The following is a 21,158-nucleotide window of genomic DNA, read 5'->3' as shown; positions in this document are numbered from 1 at the left end:
TGCCAAGCTGGTCTTCTGCCCTACTTGCTAGTCTGCTTGTGCACCTGGATGGTTTGTTCCTGCACCCTCAATAAGGTTTCTTTAAAATACAGCCACGTCTCCTGGACTCCTTTTTCCCCTTGGACTGGCCTCCCAGGAGATCCTGCCCATCAGTTCCCTGAGGTAGTCAAGGTCTATGTTTCTCAAGTTTAGGGGCCTTAATGTGCTGCTCTTCTCCTTTACTTTCCTCAGGATCCTGAATTCAATCATCTCGTGGTTGCTACTGCCCAAGTTGCCATCGGCTACTACATTCCCCACCAATTCTTCCCTGTTTGTGACCAGCAGGTCAAAAAGAGCATGGCCCCTAGTTGGCCTCTCCAACTCTTGCAGTAGGAATTTGTGCACGTTCCAAAAACGTCCTGGATTGCCTGTGCACTGCTGTATTGCCCTCCCAGCAGATGTCTGGGGGATTGAAGTCCCCCATGGGAATGTAAGGTGCTTAGAGATCTATAGAGGAAAAGTGGTATATATTACTATGATATGCAAACAAGATAACAGACAAAAAGTACACACTTTTTCCTAGGAGAAATGAGAATACCAGATTGACCACAAGCAAAGAAATACACATTCTGGCCTCCTCTCTTTTATAACACTTCAACCATCACCTTGTATTCAAGGAACACAAGGGTAAGCCCATTTGGTAGGTGAAGAAATTTGGGGCTGTAATTTTCAAATAGCACAAAGGGTATGCCTGTACCACTTTCAGGGTACTCCCGAGAACACAACTCTTAAACGCACACGAGATGCTTGCTTCTCTATATATCCTGGAAATAAAGCAATGAAACTTTCTTGGAGCCTGTTGTCCATGAAGGCTTTTGAGTCCTTGAAATGGCACATCTCCTGGGTTGTCACTCTGGCCATCTGGGAGGGCTACAAGCTTTTGACTAAGGCAGCATCAAACTCCATGTCACTTTTGGGGATTATGTACAATCTGTCCACTGTGTGTCTGGGCGTGCATTATGCCATACCTGTGAGGCTGTGGGTCTGCTACACATCACCGTGCATGTAATGGAAACACAGTTGGCATGGCATGTTTTCATGAATCACTGCTTTAGTACCTGGCACTTGCAGAAACAAAGAGCCCAACCATGGTTCAGCTGGGCAATAATGGTGGGACGATTGCTGATGGATCAGTGGATGAGTGGATGAATAGAGGGGTGTCCAAAGTGGACCCTGACTAAGTGGATGAATGATTGGATGGATGGGCAGGTCCCTCAATGAGTAGATCTTCCTGGTGGGTGGATGGGTCCATGGTTGTTCAGATGGACCTGACTCTGATGCTAACCTTAAGTGGCTGGGGAACACGAAATGGCTGGCAAATTCACCATTCAGTGCAATTAATAGGTGGGCAAAACTGCCTGGGCCCTGTTACTTTTGGGCAGTCAGGTCTAACACCAGGCCTACAGCAGCTGTCCCAAGTTGATGATGGCCTGGGATTGGGGTAGAAGTGGTTCCTGGAGGACCAACTGGGGACTTGCCATAGGATGATGCTCTGAGATACACTTTGCAATACCCCAGAAGAAGCTGTTACTGCCTCTTGTCCTGGATCTGTTTTTTGGGCTTTGCCTTGGGACATGGGAAATGGATGGCCGTACGCATGCACTTTGTCCCAGGAAAATACAGTTTCTCTTAGGACAAACACAGTCTCTGTTCATCAACTTAGATGGTGAGATACAATAAAAAACTTCTGACTTCAGAGCTTTCAGAGCTCAAAGCAAAGTGGAATGAAAGTGTATTTGCTTAGCTACAAATTGATTGGACGTCCTCACATTCACACAGTATTCGCAGTCACCCCAGAGATTCTTCCCCAGGGGCTCAAGGACATAAAGGAAAGAAGCACATGTAGGAGTCATGAAAGGGCCCATCCTTATTCCAAAGGTAAGTGGCAGGTACTTCAGCTTACGAGATATTGGGCTGTTCAGAGAATGTATCTGAGAGAGCTTCCCGTGGGTCCTCCAAGTTGGTCTTTGTGACCCTGTGTTAAGATACTCGGCTTTTAACTGCCTTGCAATTAAATCTGATTTGAAAAGAGAAATCTCAGTTAACATCCACTGATTCCATCTTTCTACTTGTCTATACAACTATCTGTGTACCAAATTTCATTTCTTGCTGTCATCTTCCTTTCTGTTGTCTCTGTTCACCCACCCCCTCTTATCACTTCCTGTCATTCGCTTTTTGTTTTCTTTAGCCCTGTACAGCCCTCCCTGCCTTTCTCGTCATCTATCCCTGGCCATACCTCTCTTTTTTTTGTGTGGTCTTTTTATCTTGATTTCTATCTTAGTGTATGTGTCAATATTCCTGTCTTGGATTCTTTGTCTTTCTCTACATGCATTTCTTTCTTTCATTCTGTCTTTTCATCTATTTCTCTTCAGGTCTCTCCTCCTTTTTCTTCTAACTGGATACATCACTTTTCTCTTGGCTTTCTTTGATAATAATTAACATAAAATATGTATAAAAATTCAAAAATAAGTTTCTACAGATATTCTCATTACCTATATCATTTTCTTTTCCTTTAAATTCTGCCAAGGGCTGGATTCTTTTAATAACTGGTAGTGATGTATTCCACAGGGTGATTACATCATCATCATCATCACCATAATAAACAACATCATAAACATCATCATAATCATCATCATAACATAGTTTATATTATTTTTAATTCAAACATTTTATGGGAAAGAGCAGCTATCACTAATTTATCTTCTTTGTAGTATTTAATATTGTGGGGTACTTTATTGGTATAGTGCCCTGACTGTGTCTTGTGACTTGACAGATGAATGTTGCAGCCAGTGCAGAGAGGGGGAATCAGAGCAGTCCATACATTTTCATTCTCCAAGGATTCCCTGGCAATTGTTATTTCCAGGTCTCCCTCTTCATGCTCTTCCTCTTCATGTACATCCTGGCAGTGACAGCGAATGTCTCCATCATACTCTTAGTGAGAACTCACCCACAACTACACACACCCATGTACTGGTTTCTCTGCAACCTCTCTTTCCTGGAAATATGGTACACAACAGCTTGTGTCCCTAAAGCCCTGGCAGTCGTCTTGGAGAAAAGTCAGGCAATCTCCTTCCTTAGCTGCCTCCTACAGATGTACTTTGTTTTCTCCCTGGGAGTACAGAATATTTCCTCCTGGCTGTCATGGCCTATGACCGGTATTTGGCCATATGCTACCCACTGCACTATAGCTCCATTATGAATGGCAACTTGTCTGCTCAGCTGGCTCTTGGCTCTGTGGCTTTGTAGCTATTTCTGCCCCAGCATATTTGATCTCCAGGCTGTCCTTCTGTGGCCGTAATATCATTAATCATATCTTTTGTGACATAGCCCCATGGATAGTTCTCTCCTGCACCGACACACATTCAGTGGAGCTGGTGGCCTTCATCATCTCATTCGTTGTCATCCTGGGCTCATGCACAATAACTCTGGTACCCTACATTTACATCATCTCCACCATATTGAGCATCCCATCAGTCAAAGGGTGCCAAAAGGCCTTTACTACTTGTTCTTCTCATCTGATTCTCGTGATTATCTGGAATGGCTCCACCATTTTCCTGCACGTCAAGCCTTCCATAAAGGAATCACGTGATTTGACGAAAACTGTCCATGTACTAAACACAATTGTCACTCCAGTGCTGAACCCCTTTATCTATGCTTTGAGGAACAAAGAGGTGAAGGATGCTTTGAGAAAAGTGGTCAGTGCAGCATGACTCATTCTCTCAAAATGTTGCTGTCAGTAGATAAACAATATCCTGTTTGATGACATTTTTATTGTCCAAGTGCTAATATCCCTTATTCTCAGAAGTCACTATGACCTCAATGTGCTAGAAAATAGGGTGTCATGCCTGGGGAGGTGGGATCCTGTAGACCTGGCTCCATTTCCAAGCCTATTGCAGAGGAAGTCTGTGACCTGGCCAAGGTGCTCCAGTTCTCTGTACCTATTTTTGCCATACAAAAGCTAGAGTTAATGGTGCTGGCTTCATTTTCTTAAAGCTTTCTGGACTCTACTGAGGAAAAGTGTCTGATTGTGTTATGATCTCCCTTCAGCTCCCCTGAAAATCCGATCCATTGCCATAAGTACTATCTAGGTAGCAAGTGCTCTGGTTACCCACAGCTGTCACGTTCCTATCTGTCAAAGAACTGGAAGACAGTGTAACTACTGGCTCATATATTTAAAAGTAACCAAGGCTCCTTTAAACATTCAGTCCAACTACTGAGTAAATATCAAGCACGGTAAAAAGATAAATAAATCTGTGATTTGGAAATAATGTTGAGGGCTAAGGACCTAAGTTACACACAAACTGGTTTAAGTGATCAGAAACTGGTTTAAACTTGTAACAGAACATAAGTGCAATGCACATAAGCCAGGTTCAAAATGGTCCAAACCAGTTTGAGAAAAACCTGGTTGTATGCAGTACCAGACTTAACTGATGGAGCTCAAACGGGTTTATGCAATTTCTGTCCCAGACCTCTTCCTGGTTCAGTTAAACCAGAATCCCCCAGCATCCCAGCATGCTCTTTGGGATGAATTGTGCTCTCTGCTCCAGCCAAGTAGGGCTGGCCCTGCCCCTTTGCTCCCCAGCCAGAGCAGGGGTGGGGGCCTGGCCAGACGCTGGCCCTGGAAGGGAGCAGGGAAGAGTTTTATTCCACTTCTCCCTCCCCTGTCCCACCAGCAGGACCTGCCAGGCATTTCTCCCTTGCTGCTCCAGTGGGAGGGGCCTGGCCAGCCCCAGCAGTAGCCTGGAGTGACCTGGCCAGGGAGGGGGTTTAATTCCTCCCTGTCCCACCAGCATGGACCCAAGCCGGGGTCCACCAGGCGCTTCCCTCTTGCTACTGCAGCGCCAGGCGTGGGGGCATGGCCAGGCCTGTTCCAGACTTGTTCCAAAGAACACGTGGTATGGCACAATCTGTCCCTTACCGTGACATTGATACCATCCATATACAATACTTCTTTCACTTCTTACTCTCATCCACCTGGCACTGGGACCCTTTGTGTTACTAGGAATAACGGCCGCATACTAAAGGAGGGTAGATTTAGATTGGATATCAAGAAGAAATTCTTTATGGGTTGACAAAATATAGAATGAGCTTGCAAGGGAGGTGGTGCTTTCTCCTACCTTGGAGGTGTTCAAGAAAAGATTAGACAGGCACCTAGCTGGGGTTATTCAACCCCCACACTCTTTCCTGCCTAGAGCAGGGGGTCAGACTCGATGATCTACAAGGTCCCTTCCGACCCTAGAAATCTATGAAATCTATGAACCCCCTTAATGACTGTGTCCCTCCCACCTCAGTCTCTTCACAAGCATCTCAACAGCACAAATAAAAGGTGCTGGGGGCAGGGGATACCCCTGCTGTACCCTAAACCAAATACAATAAGACTTGTTCAGGTGAAAATCTAACCAGCATGTCCATTTGTACTATCAGTGGTAAATGCACCACAGTTTGGAAACTACTGTATTAAGCCATAGATCTGTAAACGCGTTTAACTTCTTTCGGCCTAGCACTCTGTGCTACCATATACCCCTGTAGCAGTGTCCTAGAAAGATGTATTTTTATGGGGATCAAACATATAGGATGCATCAATCAGAGTCACCAGCCTTATGCTGGTGTAGACAAGAAAACACAAGATGTACAGCCCTACATTTGTGTAACTTGTTTGAATCTTGTGTAGGAATACTGCAGGGACAAGCAGTCATAATACATAGCAGTCATAATTACACTGGTGAAGGTGTTGTGTGTCCATGTCTAGTCAGAGGTAACCATTTCCTCAAGGGAAATGGCTTGTAACAGCCACTGTGAGGCAGTGTGATAACCTTCATGACTCGAGGCATAGATATAAATTGCAAAAGATGAGCAGCTATCAGTGGGCAGCTGCACATACACAGTAGGGGCTGAGAACCACTGGCTCACACCCATCGCACACCTAATGGAGCCACATTCTCCTCTATTTTATGTAGGAACTTACACCATAGTTATTATAACGGTGTGTATGCTCATACCACTTTCCTAGTAGCCTTAAGAGCACTTCTGAGAGACAGCCTAGAAATGAGACAGTAAAACCACTCTGGGGATGTCTTATCACCTCTCACAAGCAGGCCAGAGACAGGGAGTAAGAGAGCTGCAGTGGAGGGTCCAACCCACCCCCAAATTCTGCCTAAGAGGAACAGGTGCCTCTGCTCCTTCCTCCCTACTAGAAGCCCACTTCTGCACACCACAAGTCCTCCCCAGCGGCAGCTCACTAGACAGACCACCTCTATCACTGCCTGTTTCTCCTGTGGTGGACAGCAATGGGAGTGGCAGGCCTGGTGCTCTGCTGTCCCTCCATGTGCCCCGCTACAACTCAGGTGATCTGCCTTGAGATCCTGTCTGGGAAGGCAAAGTTTACGTGCATGATTAAAGTGTGCCACATCCCTGTCTTTGCTGCCTGCCCTGACTGCAGCAGAGATTGCATTAAAAATAGCCTGACATGACTTGGAGGTGATGCCTAGTGACAACAAGACCAGGGTAAGCCAACCTGTCTGGGCTCACCCTGTGCAGGCTACCCATCACCAAGAGAACCAGTGGCTTGCAGTGGGCACTGCTGCATGGGGTCTTGGCCATGGGTACCTTTGTGCACCACTTAGGTTGCAGAGTGCCTCTTCCATGGCCCAGCATGACACAAACTAGTCCACATTTTGTTACAAAGCTAAGTGTTTAGATCCAAATGTGCCCAGACCAGGAAGCAAAAGAGAGAAAGAAAAAGGAAGAATGATAGATAGATCTTCTGAAAACTAACAAGCACTCCTCTTGTGCAGTTCGAGTTCATTAAGCAGATACTGAAGAATTCTGTATTCTCTATATTCAAGTGGTTTCTATACAGGTTTCAATGTTTGGTCAAATGAGTGTTTTTATTACTGAAAAGTATTTCATTCTTGGCTCCCTGGGAGGGCCATCACTTTTTGTTATTAATATTCTGCAATGATGTAAAAAAACAAAACAAAAACCTTTTTGTCTTTCTCTATCTCTGTCTCTCTCTCCATATCTCTACACCCAAGACTTATGAACACTGCACAGTGAACTTCATTGGGCAGGGGCTGCAGAGTGGCTGTTTTCAATGTCAGGAGCACTGCATTCATTTTTTAAATATCATTGGTTCATTTTGTTAGTTCTAAAGAATATTTTTCATGACTGTATAGCTAATTGTTTAGAGACAAAGCAAATGGGAAATGAACCTAACAAGGTTTTGCAATGCAACTGTAACCCTCTTCTATGGATGACTATAGTAGTGGTAGCGGTTAAAGATCAAGCAAAGACTCCTAGCCCCTCATGACTGGTCAAGGGAAGTGGCAAAAACATATTGACCAACAGGTTGCATCTGTTTCTATCTATCTAATCAAAGATCTGGAGTGACAGACCCCTACTTGGAAAGCTTCCTCATCCATTTCATTTGAAACATGTTAATTTTACTTTTTCATTTGGCTAAAACTAATAAAATTTTCAGTTAATTTTTTTTCCCCCAATAATCATTAACAACAGCTCTCTCAGCAGCGCACCTTCTGAAAAGAAATCTCTCTAATTATCAGTGAAGGATCTGCTGCTCCCAAGAATTGTAGGAGCCCACATCCATCATTATAACATCATGGGCTTTAATGGGTGCTCCAAGGAATACTGTGCTGAGGCGAGGAGCGAGGGGCACTTCAGGGAGATCTGGCAAATCTCTGGGCATTAAGGGCTGTGACAGAAACAAAGCTATCGATTGTTCTTGATGGGTCCCACTGGGAGCCGTTAGAATAAAAAGTAATTTGGGAAATGCAGGTCTGAGGAAGTCTTCTGGGGCTGGTATGAAAATAAAGTCAGGGAGTATAGATTAAAGTTTGAGAAGGAAGGAAATGAACAGCTCATATGTCAAGTTGCCCCTGGTGGGTAAGGTAATATGGGTCAAGCCGTGATCACCAGTTCCTGGGAAGGGTGATGTCTTCATTCATTAATTTTGTGATTGAATCCCATTCATACAGTCTGCAAGGAACGTGAGGGACGGGGTGCAGTTCCACCAACACACAAACGCAGCCCAGGTTCCCAGGAGGTCGGCACAGGCGCGCAGGCCCAGGTGTCACGTTCAAAAAACACTGCTTGGATTCCAGCCTTCAGTGGAATATAACCAGTTGGTCTGTAAGATGCCACCCTGCCAGACATAAATATAGGCCCAGGAGCCACATGCATGACCTGTAGGCCTCCCTGTTACCAAACGCTGCGCTCCCAAACAATTGTGCATGCACATACACACACAGCTCTGCCAATGTGCATTAAACATAACCTACAGAGCCTGCTATAAAACTCCTAGGCCCTCTCCCCGCACAGCTCTGGCAATTTTACTTACCCCGACCTGCAGCCCCTCTTCCTCCCCGGACCTGGGCTCTCCCATCACCAGCTCTAAAAACATCTCTTATTCCTGACTTTAACACACTTACTCTCCCTAGCCCCAAGCCTTTCCAGCCTTGACAATCCCCTTCAATCCTGCTCTGCCCACTCTGCTACCTTACGACTGGATTTTCCCTGCCCAGTTTTTTCTGAAATCTGTGCATCCCAAATGTCAGAAGCCTGGTCCTCCTTGCAGTTTGGTTAGCAGCCACCAGCAACCACCTGTCCTGGACCCGATTCCCATTTGTGTTAATCCGTTTTAGTAAGAAGTCACATCTCTCTCTTATGTTTCCTGCCTTGGACACATGACTGATAATTCACCTGGACCCAGACTGTACTCCCCATTTCCACCCCCCCTGTCCCCCACTCTGGTCTGGTCTAATAAGTGCTGTGCTGGGCCATTTCAAGAGTGGAGTTACCATGTCTGCCTGTAATGTGAGGCCTGGAATACCAGGCATGTCTGCAAGTCACAATAGGGGAGCAGAGAGACAGAGTTGCAGCTAATACCCAACCTGTGTGGAGCTGCCCTCCTCAGCCAGGACTGAGGCTGGACTAAACTTTCTTCACCCATCATGGGTCAGGATGAATGCCTGTTCCCCACCTCTATATACATAGTGAGCAGTATTATTCCCCCCAGGAAATGACAGTGCATGCCCACACAGTACTACAAACGCAGCATCAGTCCTTCCAGAAGGAGGCAATGCACACTCGATCACACATCGTGAATAATATGATTCCTTCCAGAGAGGCGGTCACCTACATGCGCATCCTGAATAGGCTCAGCATCTCTACCTAGGTGCTCATGTGACACACCCACATGCAGCTGGACATTGTCCACTAACAGAGGGCAGCAGACACACGCATGCATGCTCAGCGCACATACAAGATCCCATTTTTCATAGTTGTTAGGGGCTGGAAGGGACCTTACCGATCATCAGGTCCAGCCCTCGTGCACACCTAGGAAAGACTTCTAGGGTCAGATGACCCCAGCAAGGTGGGCATCTAGATGCTTTTTGAAGATCACCAGGATTTTCTCCAGCAGGATGCTGAAGGGACATAACATGCATATTCTTGGGTACTCTGAAACAAATGCACATCTGGCCGTGTTACCCCCAGCAGAATAGAATTGGGTGCACTTAGGAATATATGTATACACACACAGAGCGTTATATAACTGATATAATTTATTTCAGGTGCAAGCAGCGGCAACACACACACATATACACATACACGCATACACACACTGCACAAGCACAGGGCATGTCTATACAAGGCATTTACTGCGGAGCAGACTAATTAGCTCTGAAGTAAACTGTCAATGTCTACGTGTGTTGTGCTATTAGGTCAAAGTAAACTCCTTAACTCCACTGTAGGATAGTACTGCCAGACATGAGTACTATCCTATAGAGGAGTCACTCCACTTCAATACACATGTAGATGCTGATGGGGCTGGCTGGGGCATGGGGGTGTTACAGTGCAGGGCTGCCTGTCAACTAGCCCTGTCCTGGAGCACCCTCATGACCTGGCCAGCCCCTCCACAGCATGTTGAGCTGGGTTGCAGCCCCAGGCTGACCCCCGGAGCCCTTTGCCAGCCAGGGCTGCTTTGCCCCAGCTCAACAGGCTGTGCTCCAAGGCAAATGTGTAAATGTTGTACCCAAGAGCAAAGTGCCAGCGTTTATTGTGTCAAGTTAATTTCACGTGTAGATGCACCCATAGAGTATAAAGCTCAGCCTCAGAAGCACAGGGGAGCTTTTTCCCTATTATACAACACAACAAGCTAATTTCTCTCCAACACAAGGAAGACTTGAAACACATAAATGCACATCTAAACACATATGGTTACATATATGAATACACTAAACTCAGCTTATTTCCTCCACCATGGAAACTCTGATACATGGACACACAGATCTTGCTCATTTGTGAACTGCCATTACTCCAGCAGTGACATTGTGCACAGCCCTGGCAAATCTTGCAGACCTGCCCAGCTTGGTTCTTGGTAGGCCAGACCTGGCATCCATGGAGCTTCACTATTGTTCTGGAGTTCCTGTCTCCTTCGGCTGGCTGGACAGGCCAGAACTGGAGCAGGACTGGGTCTTCTAGTCTTGGTTACATACTTGTAAATTCAGATTTAATAATAGTAATAGTAATACTCAATGGTAATAGTAATAACTACAACAGTTGCACACAATGAGGAAACTACCCATAGGCGGTGGAAGGTGGGGGGCGCTAATGGGGTTTAGACCTCCAAACATGGACAGCAGTAGGGCCTCAAAGCAGCCCAGGTGAGGGCTTCTGGCAGCTGCAGAAGGGGCGGGGAGGAAGTGGGGCTGGGGCTGGGGCAGGCGCTGCACAGCTGACGGGGCACAGGACTGAGCTGTGAATGGCTCATCCAGGGGGTGCAGTTCCTGCTGGAATGTGCACCCCGGGAGGCATGGGGGGGGGTCTATGGCCCCAGATCTGGATGGGGCAGGGCAGGCTGCCACTGGGGGTTGGGGCCAGGGCTACACCATCCTCTTTTGACTCAGGGTGGGTGCTGGGGTCCCAAGGGCTTCATCCCCTCCAGCCCGGTGGTGCAGCCAAGGTTGGCCCCAATTCGGTCCCTAGCTCTGGGCCCCACCTGGGTGCTGAGGGGCTGGGGCTAGTGCAGGGAGGCAGCTGCGGCTGGTGTGGGGCCAAGGGGCAGCAGATTCATTGGCACAGGGGGAACATGGGCACAGTGGGCCCCAGCCCCAATCCTGATCCCGGGCCCCGCTGGGCTCCACTCCTTCCCGATCCCTGCTTGGTCCCAGCCCCAGCCCCACTCCCTTCCCCCCCCCCCCCCCGGCCATTGCTCCACTCCTTTCCCTGCAGACTTTCCTGCCTGAGAGTGGGGTGGGGGGCACGTACTTATGCCCAGCCCCCTCCCACCAAATTTTTCTCCCTCTGCCTATAAAACTACCGCTGAATTTCTTAGTGATTTTAGCCAAATCACTTGAGCCCATGTTCTCACGTTCAGACATCTGAGTGAAGCTGTAGAAATTCCTATTAATTAAATGGCCTCACAGGCAGGTATGCTGGGCATCTCACAGGGTTCTTGGGGCTTTAGTGTTGCCCAACAATCCTTGGGGGGAAAAATCAGAATAAAAATTTGTTTGGTTTTATCTTTTTTTGCACCAACTGCATAGTTGGGAGAGGTATTAGACAAGATTTTGAGCACAAAGTGCCGTTCCTCAAAAACAGACACAGCCGAACTAAATGTGAAGTAAGGCAATTACTTTCATTTAACCCCATAAGGTAAAGGAGGTGGTCTCTTAAAAAGGGGAAGGTGTTAATCAACCCGTGTAGCAAAGGGAAGGTATGAGAAGTAACTACAGACCAAGAAAATTGCTTGCTTCTTGCACATTCCCAGCAACATCAGGTCTACAGCTCTGCATCACTAGCACAAATTGAGACATTTAAACTGAGATTTTCTCATGGCCTAACAGCTCTCAAGCTTCTATTTCTATTCATTCAGACTGGAGTCAGGCACCTCACTTGAGGTGCCTCCAACCCCCATTGGCATCTTTACGTGCCGACCTATCTTTAAAATCTGGTCCTAAGTCACTTTTGATAATTCAACCATAATTCAATCCTTTAAAACTCTGGCTTTAAGCCTGTGGTCTGCAGACCCCTGGGGGTCTAAGGAACCTGTTAAAGATGACTATGATCAATCAAAAGTACGTGAATACTTATACTTACAATTCAAAGGGGTCTGCACCTCCATTCAAAATTTTCTAAGGGGTCAGCACATCCATTTGAAATGGTTTAGGGATCTACATATGAAAAACTGAAAACCACTGTTTTAGGCCAAGGTGGTCAAAAGTATTTAGTCTCCTAATTTTGGGGGAAATCAGAAATTAGCTCCCTAAATGCTTTTGACTATCTGAGACTTGAGGACCTTTGCAATTTTTCACCTGTCCCATTCTGTGTCCCACATGTAAAACAGTGACAGAGCATTTTGAGATGTATGTGACTGCCATTAAAAAAACAAACAAACAATCAGTTATGAAAGGAGTGGAGTGGATGGGACTTTCAAAAAAATTCCAACATCTATCTGACAAATCATCCTGTTTACTTAATGTTGTTACATGCATTACAATTTTACCATTTTGGCCATGACTCAGTTAAGACCCTGGCACCTCCTAAAATTGGCCATTTGTTTTTTTTGGGAAAACAAAGGGGTACAATTTTTATTCAGGATAAAACATCATGCTACAAAAGTAATATTTTGATCTCATGTTGCACGTTCTATGGTATTTATGAATTGCTGTAAGGCAGGAAAAGAGTACTACCACGTAGTCTGTATGTCTGGGTATCACAAACTAGATAGTTCCACTTGCTAGTCCTGACTGCCCAGGCCTCTTTCCAGGCTTCTTCTTGCAGCTGGCTCTTTTCCTATTTTCCTGTTCAATTGGGGACTGGGGGAAGGGGAAGAAAGAAAGAAAAGTGGAGACGTTTCTGCCCACTTGAAGTAATGTCCAAGGCTAGATCCAAAGGTCCCCTTTTGCTGAGGGGGAAGGAAGCATACAATCTCACACAGCCACATACCCCTTGGCTTGGTCTGACCCTACATATCTCCCTCTTGGCTGCCTGGGTAGGGAGTGAAGGAGGGGGGTATCATTTTTAAGGGAAGAGTATGAAAAGAGGCAGGTTAATTCCTAAAGTGTGTTGTGTCTTGGGATGGGCTATAATCTGGGTCTCCCATTCTCTCAAAAAATGCCCTAGCCACTAGACACTTGGCCTTAAAGATAGCCAGGTCCTCCTCCAGCACCGGCTAGTTGTTTCTTTTCTGTGGCAATGCAGAAATCCCTGGTGCATTTGGGCTTTGATATCAGTGAGATAACATTTTGGAGTCCATTCTTTGGTGTTGCTATATCTGTGTGGGTAGTGAAAGGCTTCCTTTTTCTGTGGCATCTCATTACTCCATAAACAGTATTATATAGAATTTCATATATTTTTTTCTAGATAGTTGCATAGCTCTCCTAACCCTAGTGACCTGCCCAGCATGATATGTGTACCTGGGAAATCCTGTTTTGCTGCACATACCTGATGTTTGAGAGGCTGGTGGAGCAACAGACGCCATCCATGAGATGGTTTTCCACTCAGCTCTGTTCAGGGGGCCACTGATCCCAATATCCCTGATCAAGGCTATCTCCCAGATCTTGGTGGTCCTAAAGTCCTTCCCCAAGGTCACCAAGAGCCTCAGCACTGCTGCTGCCCTCTTCAGTCGGGTGATCACCATAGTGAGGGGATTTGAGAGCCAAATGGAGAGCTTCCAGATCCATGTTCCTGGCTGGGGCAGGCCACTGTCACCAGACATGCAGGCACTGGTGAGGTAGCTGAAGGAAGGCATCAGGAAGTGGCTTGATCCCTTGCGGTCCAGTACAGTCCATGCGCTGGCCGCCATGTATGACCCAAGGGTGAAGGGCACCGTATGCGGCAGCCAAGCACTGAATCAGTGGACAGAGGTGCTGGTAAAGAAGGTCAGGGAGGCAGAATGGCGGAGGCAGGGGGACATGGAACAGGGGGATCCACTAGCTCATGCTAGCACACCATCCGTGAACCAGTCTTGTCCTCCACCACAGGTGCTGCCAATATGGGCTAAGGGCCTGGCTTCTATGGTGGGGTCCAGAGCCACTAGACCCCAGCATCAGGCAGGTGGTGCTCACACCTTGGTGGCGGCATATCTTGCCAAGGATGTGAAGCCATTGCTGTGTGACCCCTTGGCCGACTGGGCAAGCTGCAGCTAGGTGGTGCTGGGTCTCCCCATAGTTGCCTGGGAACACCTGTCCTGTCCACCGACCAGTGTTCCCAGTGAGAGGGTGAACTTGGAGGTATGGGATGGGGCTATGGGGAAGGAGGAGGCCCCATGTCCTGGGCATGACCACTAAAACTGACCCCTACCAGGGTAGGGAGACCTGGTGGGACTCCTGGTGGGATGGCAGCCCCGTAAATGCCATGCCCAATGATCCCCTGGTGAAAGACAGGTAGGAGATGCCATAACCTCCAGCTAACGCATACACATACACAGTCCTGGCTGGGGAACGGCCAGACCTGTCACATCTTTGACAGGCCTGAGGCTTGCTAGCGGCAGTGCAGTTGTGAGGCTCCCAGCGTGCTTCGTTTAGCTGCCCAGGATGCCAGCTTTCAGGTTGAAAAACCCTTTGTCAGGCTGAGGAAATACCTGCAATTGATGTGTCTCCTGGTCCTGGATGGTGGGAATAGTAAAAAAAGCCAGAGGCCGGCCTGGCATGCAATGCAGGCAAGAAAGCCAGTCAGTGAAAATGGAAATGGAGGTGTCAGGGGGTGAGGGACAGGCTGGAGAGGAGGGTGTGGGGGTAGGGGGATGTAGCAGCACAGGTAACAGTGCAGAGGCAACTGAGAAGTCAGATGTCCGGCAGTTTGCAGCGTGTCAAAACCCCACTGTCTAATCTACATTGAGTCCATGAGTTTCTGTACCTGGGAGACTGATGAAGTGCAGTTCATAGGCCCGGCTGTGAAAAGTGGTTTGTAATTTGTTCCCTCTCAGGATAAGGCCTGAGAGACTGGAGGCAAAGCATCTTTTTGTTAAGGAATGCACCCCCGCAGGTAGCTGGGTTGTGTTGTCTTGCATAGATGCTGGTGTGCAGTTTGTGAGCTACTTACTGGAGATAGTTGGCAGGTGTTGTGTTTGGAGCTGTAGGAAGTTGGCTTCAGTGCTGGTGATGAGGTTAGGTGTTTGTTTGAATGTGCAAACCACTTCTCAGAGCTGGGCCTATGAACTGCACTTCATCAGCCCCCTAGGTACAGAAACTCATGGATTCAATATATACAGTCGAATTTGGGCACATTGCAACCTGCCGAACATCTGACTCCCCAGGTACCTCTGCACTGTTTCCTGAGCTGCTACATCCCCTTTTCCCCCCTACCCCCCACCCCAGCCTATCCCTCCCCCACAGACGCCTTCATTTCCATTTTCACTGCCTGGCTTTCTTGTCTGCGTTGTGTGCCAGGCCAGTCTCCACCTCTGTTTTTAATATGTAGGATTCATACAATACTATGAAAAAAACCTCATTTTTTTCTTTTATTTCATGCATAAATTATAAGTAAAGCAAAGTCATGAAAGAAAGATAGACATGTTGTTCTTGGAGAGGATCTGCCTTTGCAGCAGTTTCCTCAGGGCAGCTTGGATCTCCTTGTTCCTCATGCTGTAGATGACCGGATTCATCAATGGAGGCACCATACAATACAGAACAGCCACCAGGAGATCCAAGGGGGACAGGGAGTCAGAGATGGACTTCAAGTAGGCCATGATGGCAGTGGAAAGAAACAGGGAGACCACGATAAGGTGAGGAATGCAGGTGGAGAAGGCTTTCTGATGGCCCTGCTCCAAGGGGATTCTCCACACCGCGGTGAAGATCTGAACATACGACACAATGATGAAAACAAAACAGCCTAAACCTAAACACACACTGAAGGCAAGAGCTGCCAGCTCTCTGCGGTATGTGCCAGAGCAAGAGAGCTTGAGCAGCTGGGGTATTTCACAGAAGAACTGGTTGATGATATTTGAGTGGCAGAAGGGGAGACTAAAGGTGTTCCCAGTGTGCATTGCAGAGTTGATGGCACCAACAACCCATGCACAGGCAGCCATCTGGACGCAAGCTCTCCTGTTCATTATTATCCCATAATGCAGTGGTTTGCAGATGGCAACGTACCGGTCATATGCCATAAGCGTGAGAAGGGATACATTTGCTCCCAAGAAACAAAAGAGACAAAACACTTGGACAACACATCCAGAGAAGGAGATGGACCTGGTGTTCAATAGGGAATTAGACATGGATTTGGGCACGGTCACTGAGATGGAGCCAAGGTCCACAATGGACAAATTAATCAAGAAAAAGAACATGGGAGAATGAAGTTCATAGTTTAGAGTTACAAGTGTGATGATGAGGAGATTCCCCATCAGGGCTGCCAAGTATGCTGCTAGAAAGATAACAAAGTGTAAGATCTGGAGCTCCCGAATATCAGAAAAGCCCAGGAGAAGGAACTCGGTCACAATGGTTTGGTTGGACATTTCCCTCTTCAGGGCGTTGTGCAAGGCCTGTGAAGGAAGGACAAGAAAGTGGCCAGGATCAGAGTTACAAATATAACAGGAGGGAATCTCATGTCAGAAACAGCTCGTGAACTAACTGTCAGTACTGTCTGTCTTTAAGTGCTGTAAAATTGTCAGTGGAAAGTGTTATTGCTTGGAATACATTTTTTTGAGTATAAAGAAATTCTACAAAAGTCCTTATCTGTGAGCATGTGTGTATATATATAAAACTAAACAACCTAGAAGAGACTATTTCAGAACAAAACAATGTTTATAATGATGACTATAGGTTGTGTAATATCTCAGAGGGTTTGCCTTTTAATTGCCTCATGCTCTCATTCACCTCATTTCAGATCTCACTATGAACCCATCTCCCTTCATCAAGTTGGCAGACCAGAGTGTGGCATTTTGTATTTGATTTTTAATAGAAACAAGAGTAAAAGCAAGAAGCTGAGCAAACATCAAGATGAGGCACACTGAACACAGCACTTGTGACTATGATAAGACGCTGGTCAATAAACTGCTAGCACACCCCACTTTCTTCTTCCCTGGTATATACAGCATACGCACAGACAGAATCCTAAGTGTCATCTTGTCTGAAATGAATTTATACGATGGTTATAAGCTAATTTATATGGTCCCCATCCTGATCTGGACGGTCATCTCTATGCCATGGTAGGCCAGTACCTTCCTTCTGTTATCTCCACATTGGGTCATTGATCTTTGTCATTTGGGTACAAGAACTAGAAGCTCTTTTGGGCAAAAGATGCCCCTCACTGTGCATTTGCTCATCAAAATTTTTTTGGGTTCCCTGACCTTAATTTGAGAGGCACTTGGCTTTGTAAAATACATTTTCAGGGGGATCACCTGCGGGACTTACTGATTTCTCCCTCCTCCAGGCGTTTTTCTGGAAGACAACAAAATCTGGATGCAATGACTGAGGCGGGATTGTAATCCTGGTGTTGCTGGGCAAGACTGAATCTCTGCCGTGGGGCTTAGAATTTAAGCCTAGAAAAATGCTTCTTATGAATATGGCTTTTGCTAAACACATACTTTTTCATAATGTATGTATTTTCTTCAAAAACATCAATTTATGAAGAACTGTCAATACAGGGATGGAGGGATAATTTGGTTTAAAATATGCAGCCTCCAGGAGTTTTTGATTGAAAAATCTCAAGTTGCCAAAACGCTGAAATGTGTGGGTTCTTGGTAGCAAGTTCAGATTTCTAAACACAGCTGTTTTCTTTTCTTTTCTTTTCTTTTCTTTTCTTTTCTTTTCTTTTCTTTTCTTTTCTTTTCTTTTTCTTTGGCCAGCTAAAGACTTTTGAACACCTTGCTATTAAAATGCTGATAGCTTTCCAATTGAAAGTCATTTTCAGGTTCTTCAATACCCCACACACCGCCCTTCTTGCCAGCCAACCATATTTAATTGCAATTAAAAACCTAATGCAACATTCTTTGGGAAGTTTTTTTCAGTTTATGATAGAACCTACAGATTCCTTGCTTATTTTCCCTCTACTGATCTATCTAATTTCACCACACATCCCTCTTCTTACCAACTACCCACAGTCAATTTGAATAATAAACTTACAGAAATATGAAGTTTTTCTCAGCTTGTGATCTCATCCTCCAGTGCCAGGAGTCTTTGCTTATTTTCCTTCTACTGATCTTATCTGATTTCCCTTTTCCCTGCCACTACCAACTCTTCACAAGTCAGAATATCTTAGTAGGAGCTTTCTCTCCACTCCAAGACTGACCTGGCAGAAGTAGATCCAAACCAGTTTCTTTCTTCAGACAATAGGGAACTTCACTGGTTTGGAAGAAGTGATGCTGCAGGAAGGTGATTTATTCCCATCTCTCTTGTTAGGGCTTCTGGGACTTATTCCCTAGAGCCCAGCTTACCTCTGAAGCACACAACCATGAACAAGCCTTCCTGGATTCATGCCTTTTTAAAGCCAAACTGTTTTGTTTTGATTCTTCAGTTTAATCATTTTTATCTATTGTTTCCCAATTCTGGGCCAGGCTATGTATCACCTGTGATAGGTGTGTGCAAAGTGGCTAGTATTCACTTTGGATTCAGACGATAGTGATTCAATTCAGTGATTCAAATCACTGTCCCGAATCGATTCAGTCAAATCTGAATTGGAGATTCAGCTGCTGCCAAAATGGCCGAATGTTCAAATTGAACCGGTCCAATCCCCACACCCACTCTCCCAGCCCCATCAATGGCTGCCCCTATATATATAGGAAGAGAGAGAGATTAAGAAAAAAGAAGGCATATATACTTATATATATATTATCAATAGAGACTAATAAAACCAATCATTTGAATACAATCTAGCAATGTAACTATAAGTGAATAATTCTCACACAGGGGGTTGTTCCCTTACACCAGACTCCGGCACTGATTACATTCGCCTGGTCATATCCTTTTGATTAAAAAAAAACACACCAGATTCCTTTTAGAATTAAACCTCCCCTCTCATTGTAATAAATAGCAACACATGAATTTCTAGGATCCACCACTAGATGGTGTGGACACAGCCTCTGTCATTCTTGAGGCTGTGAACCCCTTCATCAGTGCTGCAGCCACTTCTGGGAGTGCTGTGGCCAGTTCCAGGGCCACCGTGGCTGGTTCCCGGTTGATGCGATCAGCCATGGGGGAACGCCACCCCCAGTCGACAAGATTGGCTGCAAAGGACACCCCCCACACACAGTCGCTGACCAGTCGCAGGCAGGGCACATGCCCCCCCCCCCCCCCCCGACTAAGGTGGCACCAGTCACCCATGCCTGCAGGGTTCTGACCTGGCAGCTCCCAAACAGCCTACCAACTCAGGCTGGCCATTCCCTTTCCCTCTTCTCCTGGGGACACCTGTGTCCCAAAGCTGGGTGGCTCCACACCTGGTGAGGAGATTATTTCCTGATGTGCTATACAGGCTCTTCCTTGTCCTGATGCTGGCTCCCGGAGCAAGTCTCCGTTCCCGTTCCAGTGGCGGAGTGGGGGTCAGCACCTCTGCTCCCATCTCTCTCAAAGCTGGAATTTGATCCTCCTCTCCAGTCCTAGGATCCTCCTGTGCAGCTTTTACACTACTGTTTTGTAGTATCTCCATACAATATGGCAAAATAGTGTTGCGTGGTAAAAACTATCAGCCCACTAAACTGCACCTGTTCACGTGTACACACATGCACCGGCGTCAGGAGCAAATCTGGTCCCAGTGGGAGCAGCTGAGTGTGGGGCTGTTCCTGCCCACCTGCCCTGCTTTGCCTCCCTGCAGCAGCCAGGGGAAGCTCCAGGCTTCCCCGGTGCCAGCCCTGGGCTGGTAAGGGGGCACAGGGGCCAAGCCTGGGTTTCAGAGAGAGGGGGGAAAGTGTCCTGAAGTGGGGGGCAGCTCCGAGAGGACTCTGAGCTGAGGCAAAGGCCTTTTCTTCTGAGCAGATCTGAAAGCAGCAGAAGTACACGTCCCTGCCGCAGGGGGATACCAAAATCAGCGTTCCCTTGAATCAGGCTGGGAATGGCTGGGGGCTGCACACTGTGCACTTATAGCCCTTTGAATTGACCAGTGCTGGAGTGGGTAGAGAAGGAACCAGGCTCAGACCCACCAGTCATTTGGGGGACGTCATTCAGCAGGACGAGGGTGTGATCCTCAGTTCCCATTCCAGTGGAGGAGTGGGGGGCTGTGCCTCTGCCCCCGTCTCTCTCAAAGCTGGAATTGGATCCTCCTCTCCTCCTTTCCCACATTATGGGTGCTTTAAAGCACAAGCACAGCCAATCAGAGCCCTCAGTTCACAGCGTGGGCTCTGATTACATTGCAGATGGTCTAATAAAAAACATGCAGAATGCATAGTGTATTTGCCTGCTTGGATAATCTATGGCACCAAGTGCAAGCATTTGCTGGCCTTCATGCAAAGGTTACTAAACGTGGTGTGTCCACTAAGCTTGAAGCCCTGCGAGCTCTACAGCTGTTACACTACTCTGCTGTTGCATCTCAGCACAATATGGCAAAACATGTTGCATGGTAAAAACTATCAACCCGCTAAACTGCACCTGCGCATGTGTATACACGTGCACCTACATCAGCAGCAAATCTGCTCCGAGTGGGAGCAGTTGAGTGCAGGGCTGTTCCTGCCCACCTGCCCTGCTTTGCTTCCCTGCAGCAGCCAGGGGGAGCTTCAGGCTTCCCCGGTGCCAGCCCTGGGCTGGCAGGCGACACAGGGGTCAGGTTTGAGTTTTGCAGAGATGCTGGAACTGTCCTGAAGTGGGGGACAGCTCACAGCTGCACAGATCCTGGGATCCCAGGCCCTCTGATGCCTTATGCCTGAGAGTGGGGCTGAGCAGCACTGGGACTGCAGGGAGAAGATGCGAGGGGGTAAGAAGCTGGACAACATACACACCTTGTACTGCATGGCACTTGAACCAGGCACTGAATGGCTGTGGGCTGCATGCTGTGTACTTATACCCCTTTAAATTAACCAGTGCTGCAGTGGGGAGAGAAGGAACCAGGCTCAGACCCACCAGCCATTTGGGGGACTTCATTCAGCAGGACGAGGCTGTGATCCCTCCCTAACCCACCCTCCATGGGTCTGGCCTTCGATTCTCTTCGTTACATGTGATCATTGTTTCCCACCTAGG

General features: G+C 47.0%; 1 protein-coding gene and 1 pseudogene across 1 annotated transcript; one reads left to right on the top strand and one right to left on the bottom strand.

Annotated features, from left to right (window-relative positions):
• Nucleotides 1-1,890: 1,890 nt before the first annotated feature.
• Nucleotides 1,891-3,749, top strand: LOC132251845 (olfactory receptor 6F1-like; annotated as a pseudogene).
• Nucleotides 3,750-15,553: 11,804 nt separating this feature from the next.
• On the bottom strand, nt 15,554-16,510 carry LOC132251844 (olfactory receptor 14A16-like). Its single transcript, XM_059731764.1, has one exon. It carries the CDS (start codon nt 16,508-16,510, stop codon nt 15,554-15,556), a length of 957 nt encoding a protein of 318 aa, XP_059587747.1.
• Between the last annotated feature and the right edge of the window lie 4,648 nt (nt 16,511-21,158).

The sequence above is a fragment of the Alligator mississippiensis genome, chromosome 7 (genome assembly GCF_030867095.1).
Source record: "Alligator mississippiensis isolate rAllMis1 chromosome 7, rAllMis1, whole genome shotgun sequence".
Classification (NCBI taxonomy): domain Eukaryota; kingdom Metazoa; phylum Chordata; order Crocodylia; family Alligatoridae; genus Alligator; species Alligator mississippiensis.
This window is presented reverse-complemented; position numbering and strand designations above follow the sequence as displayed.

Excerpts from the sequence above, each read along its gene's own strand:
- LOC132251844 (XM_059731764.1), bottom strand. The coding sequence starts at position 16,510 with ATGTCCAACCAAACCATTGTGACCGAGTTCCTTCTCCTGGGCTTTTCT.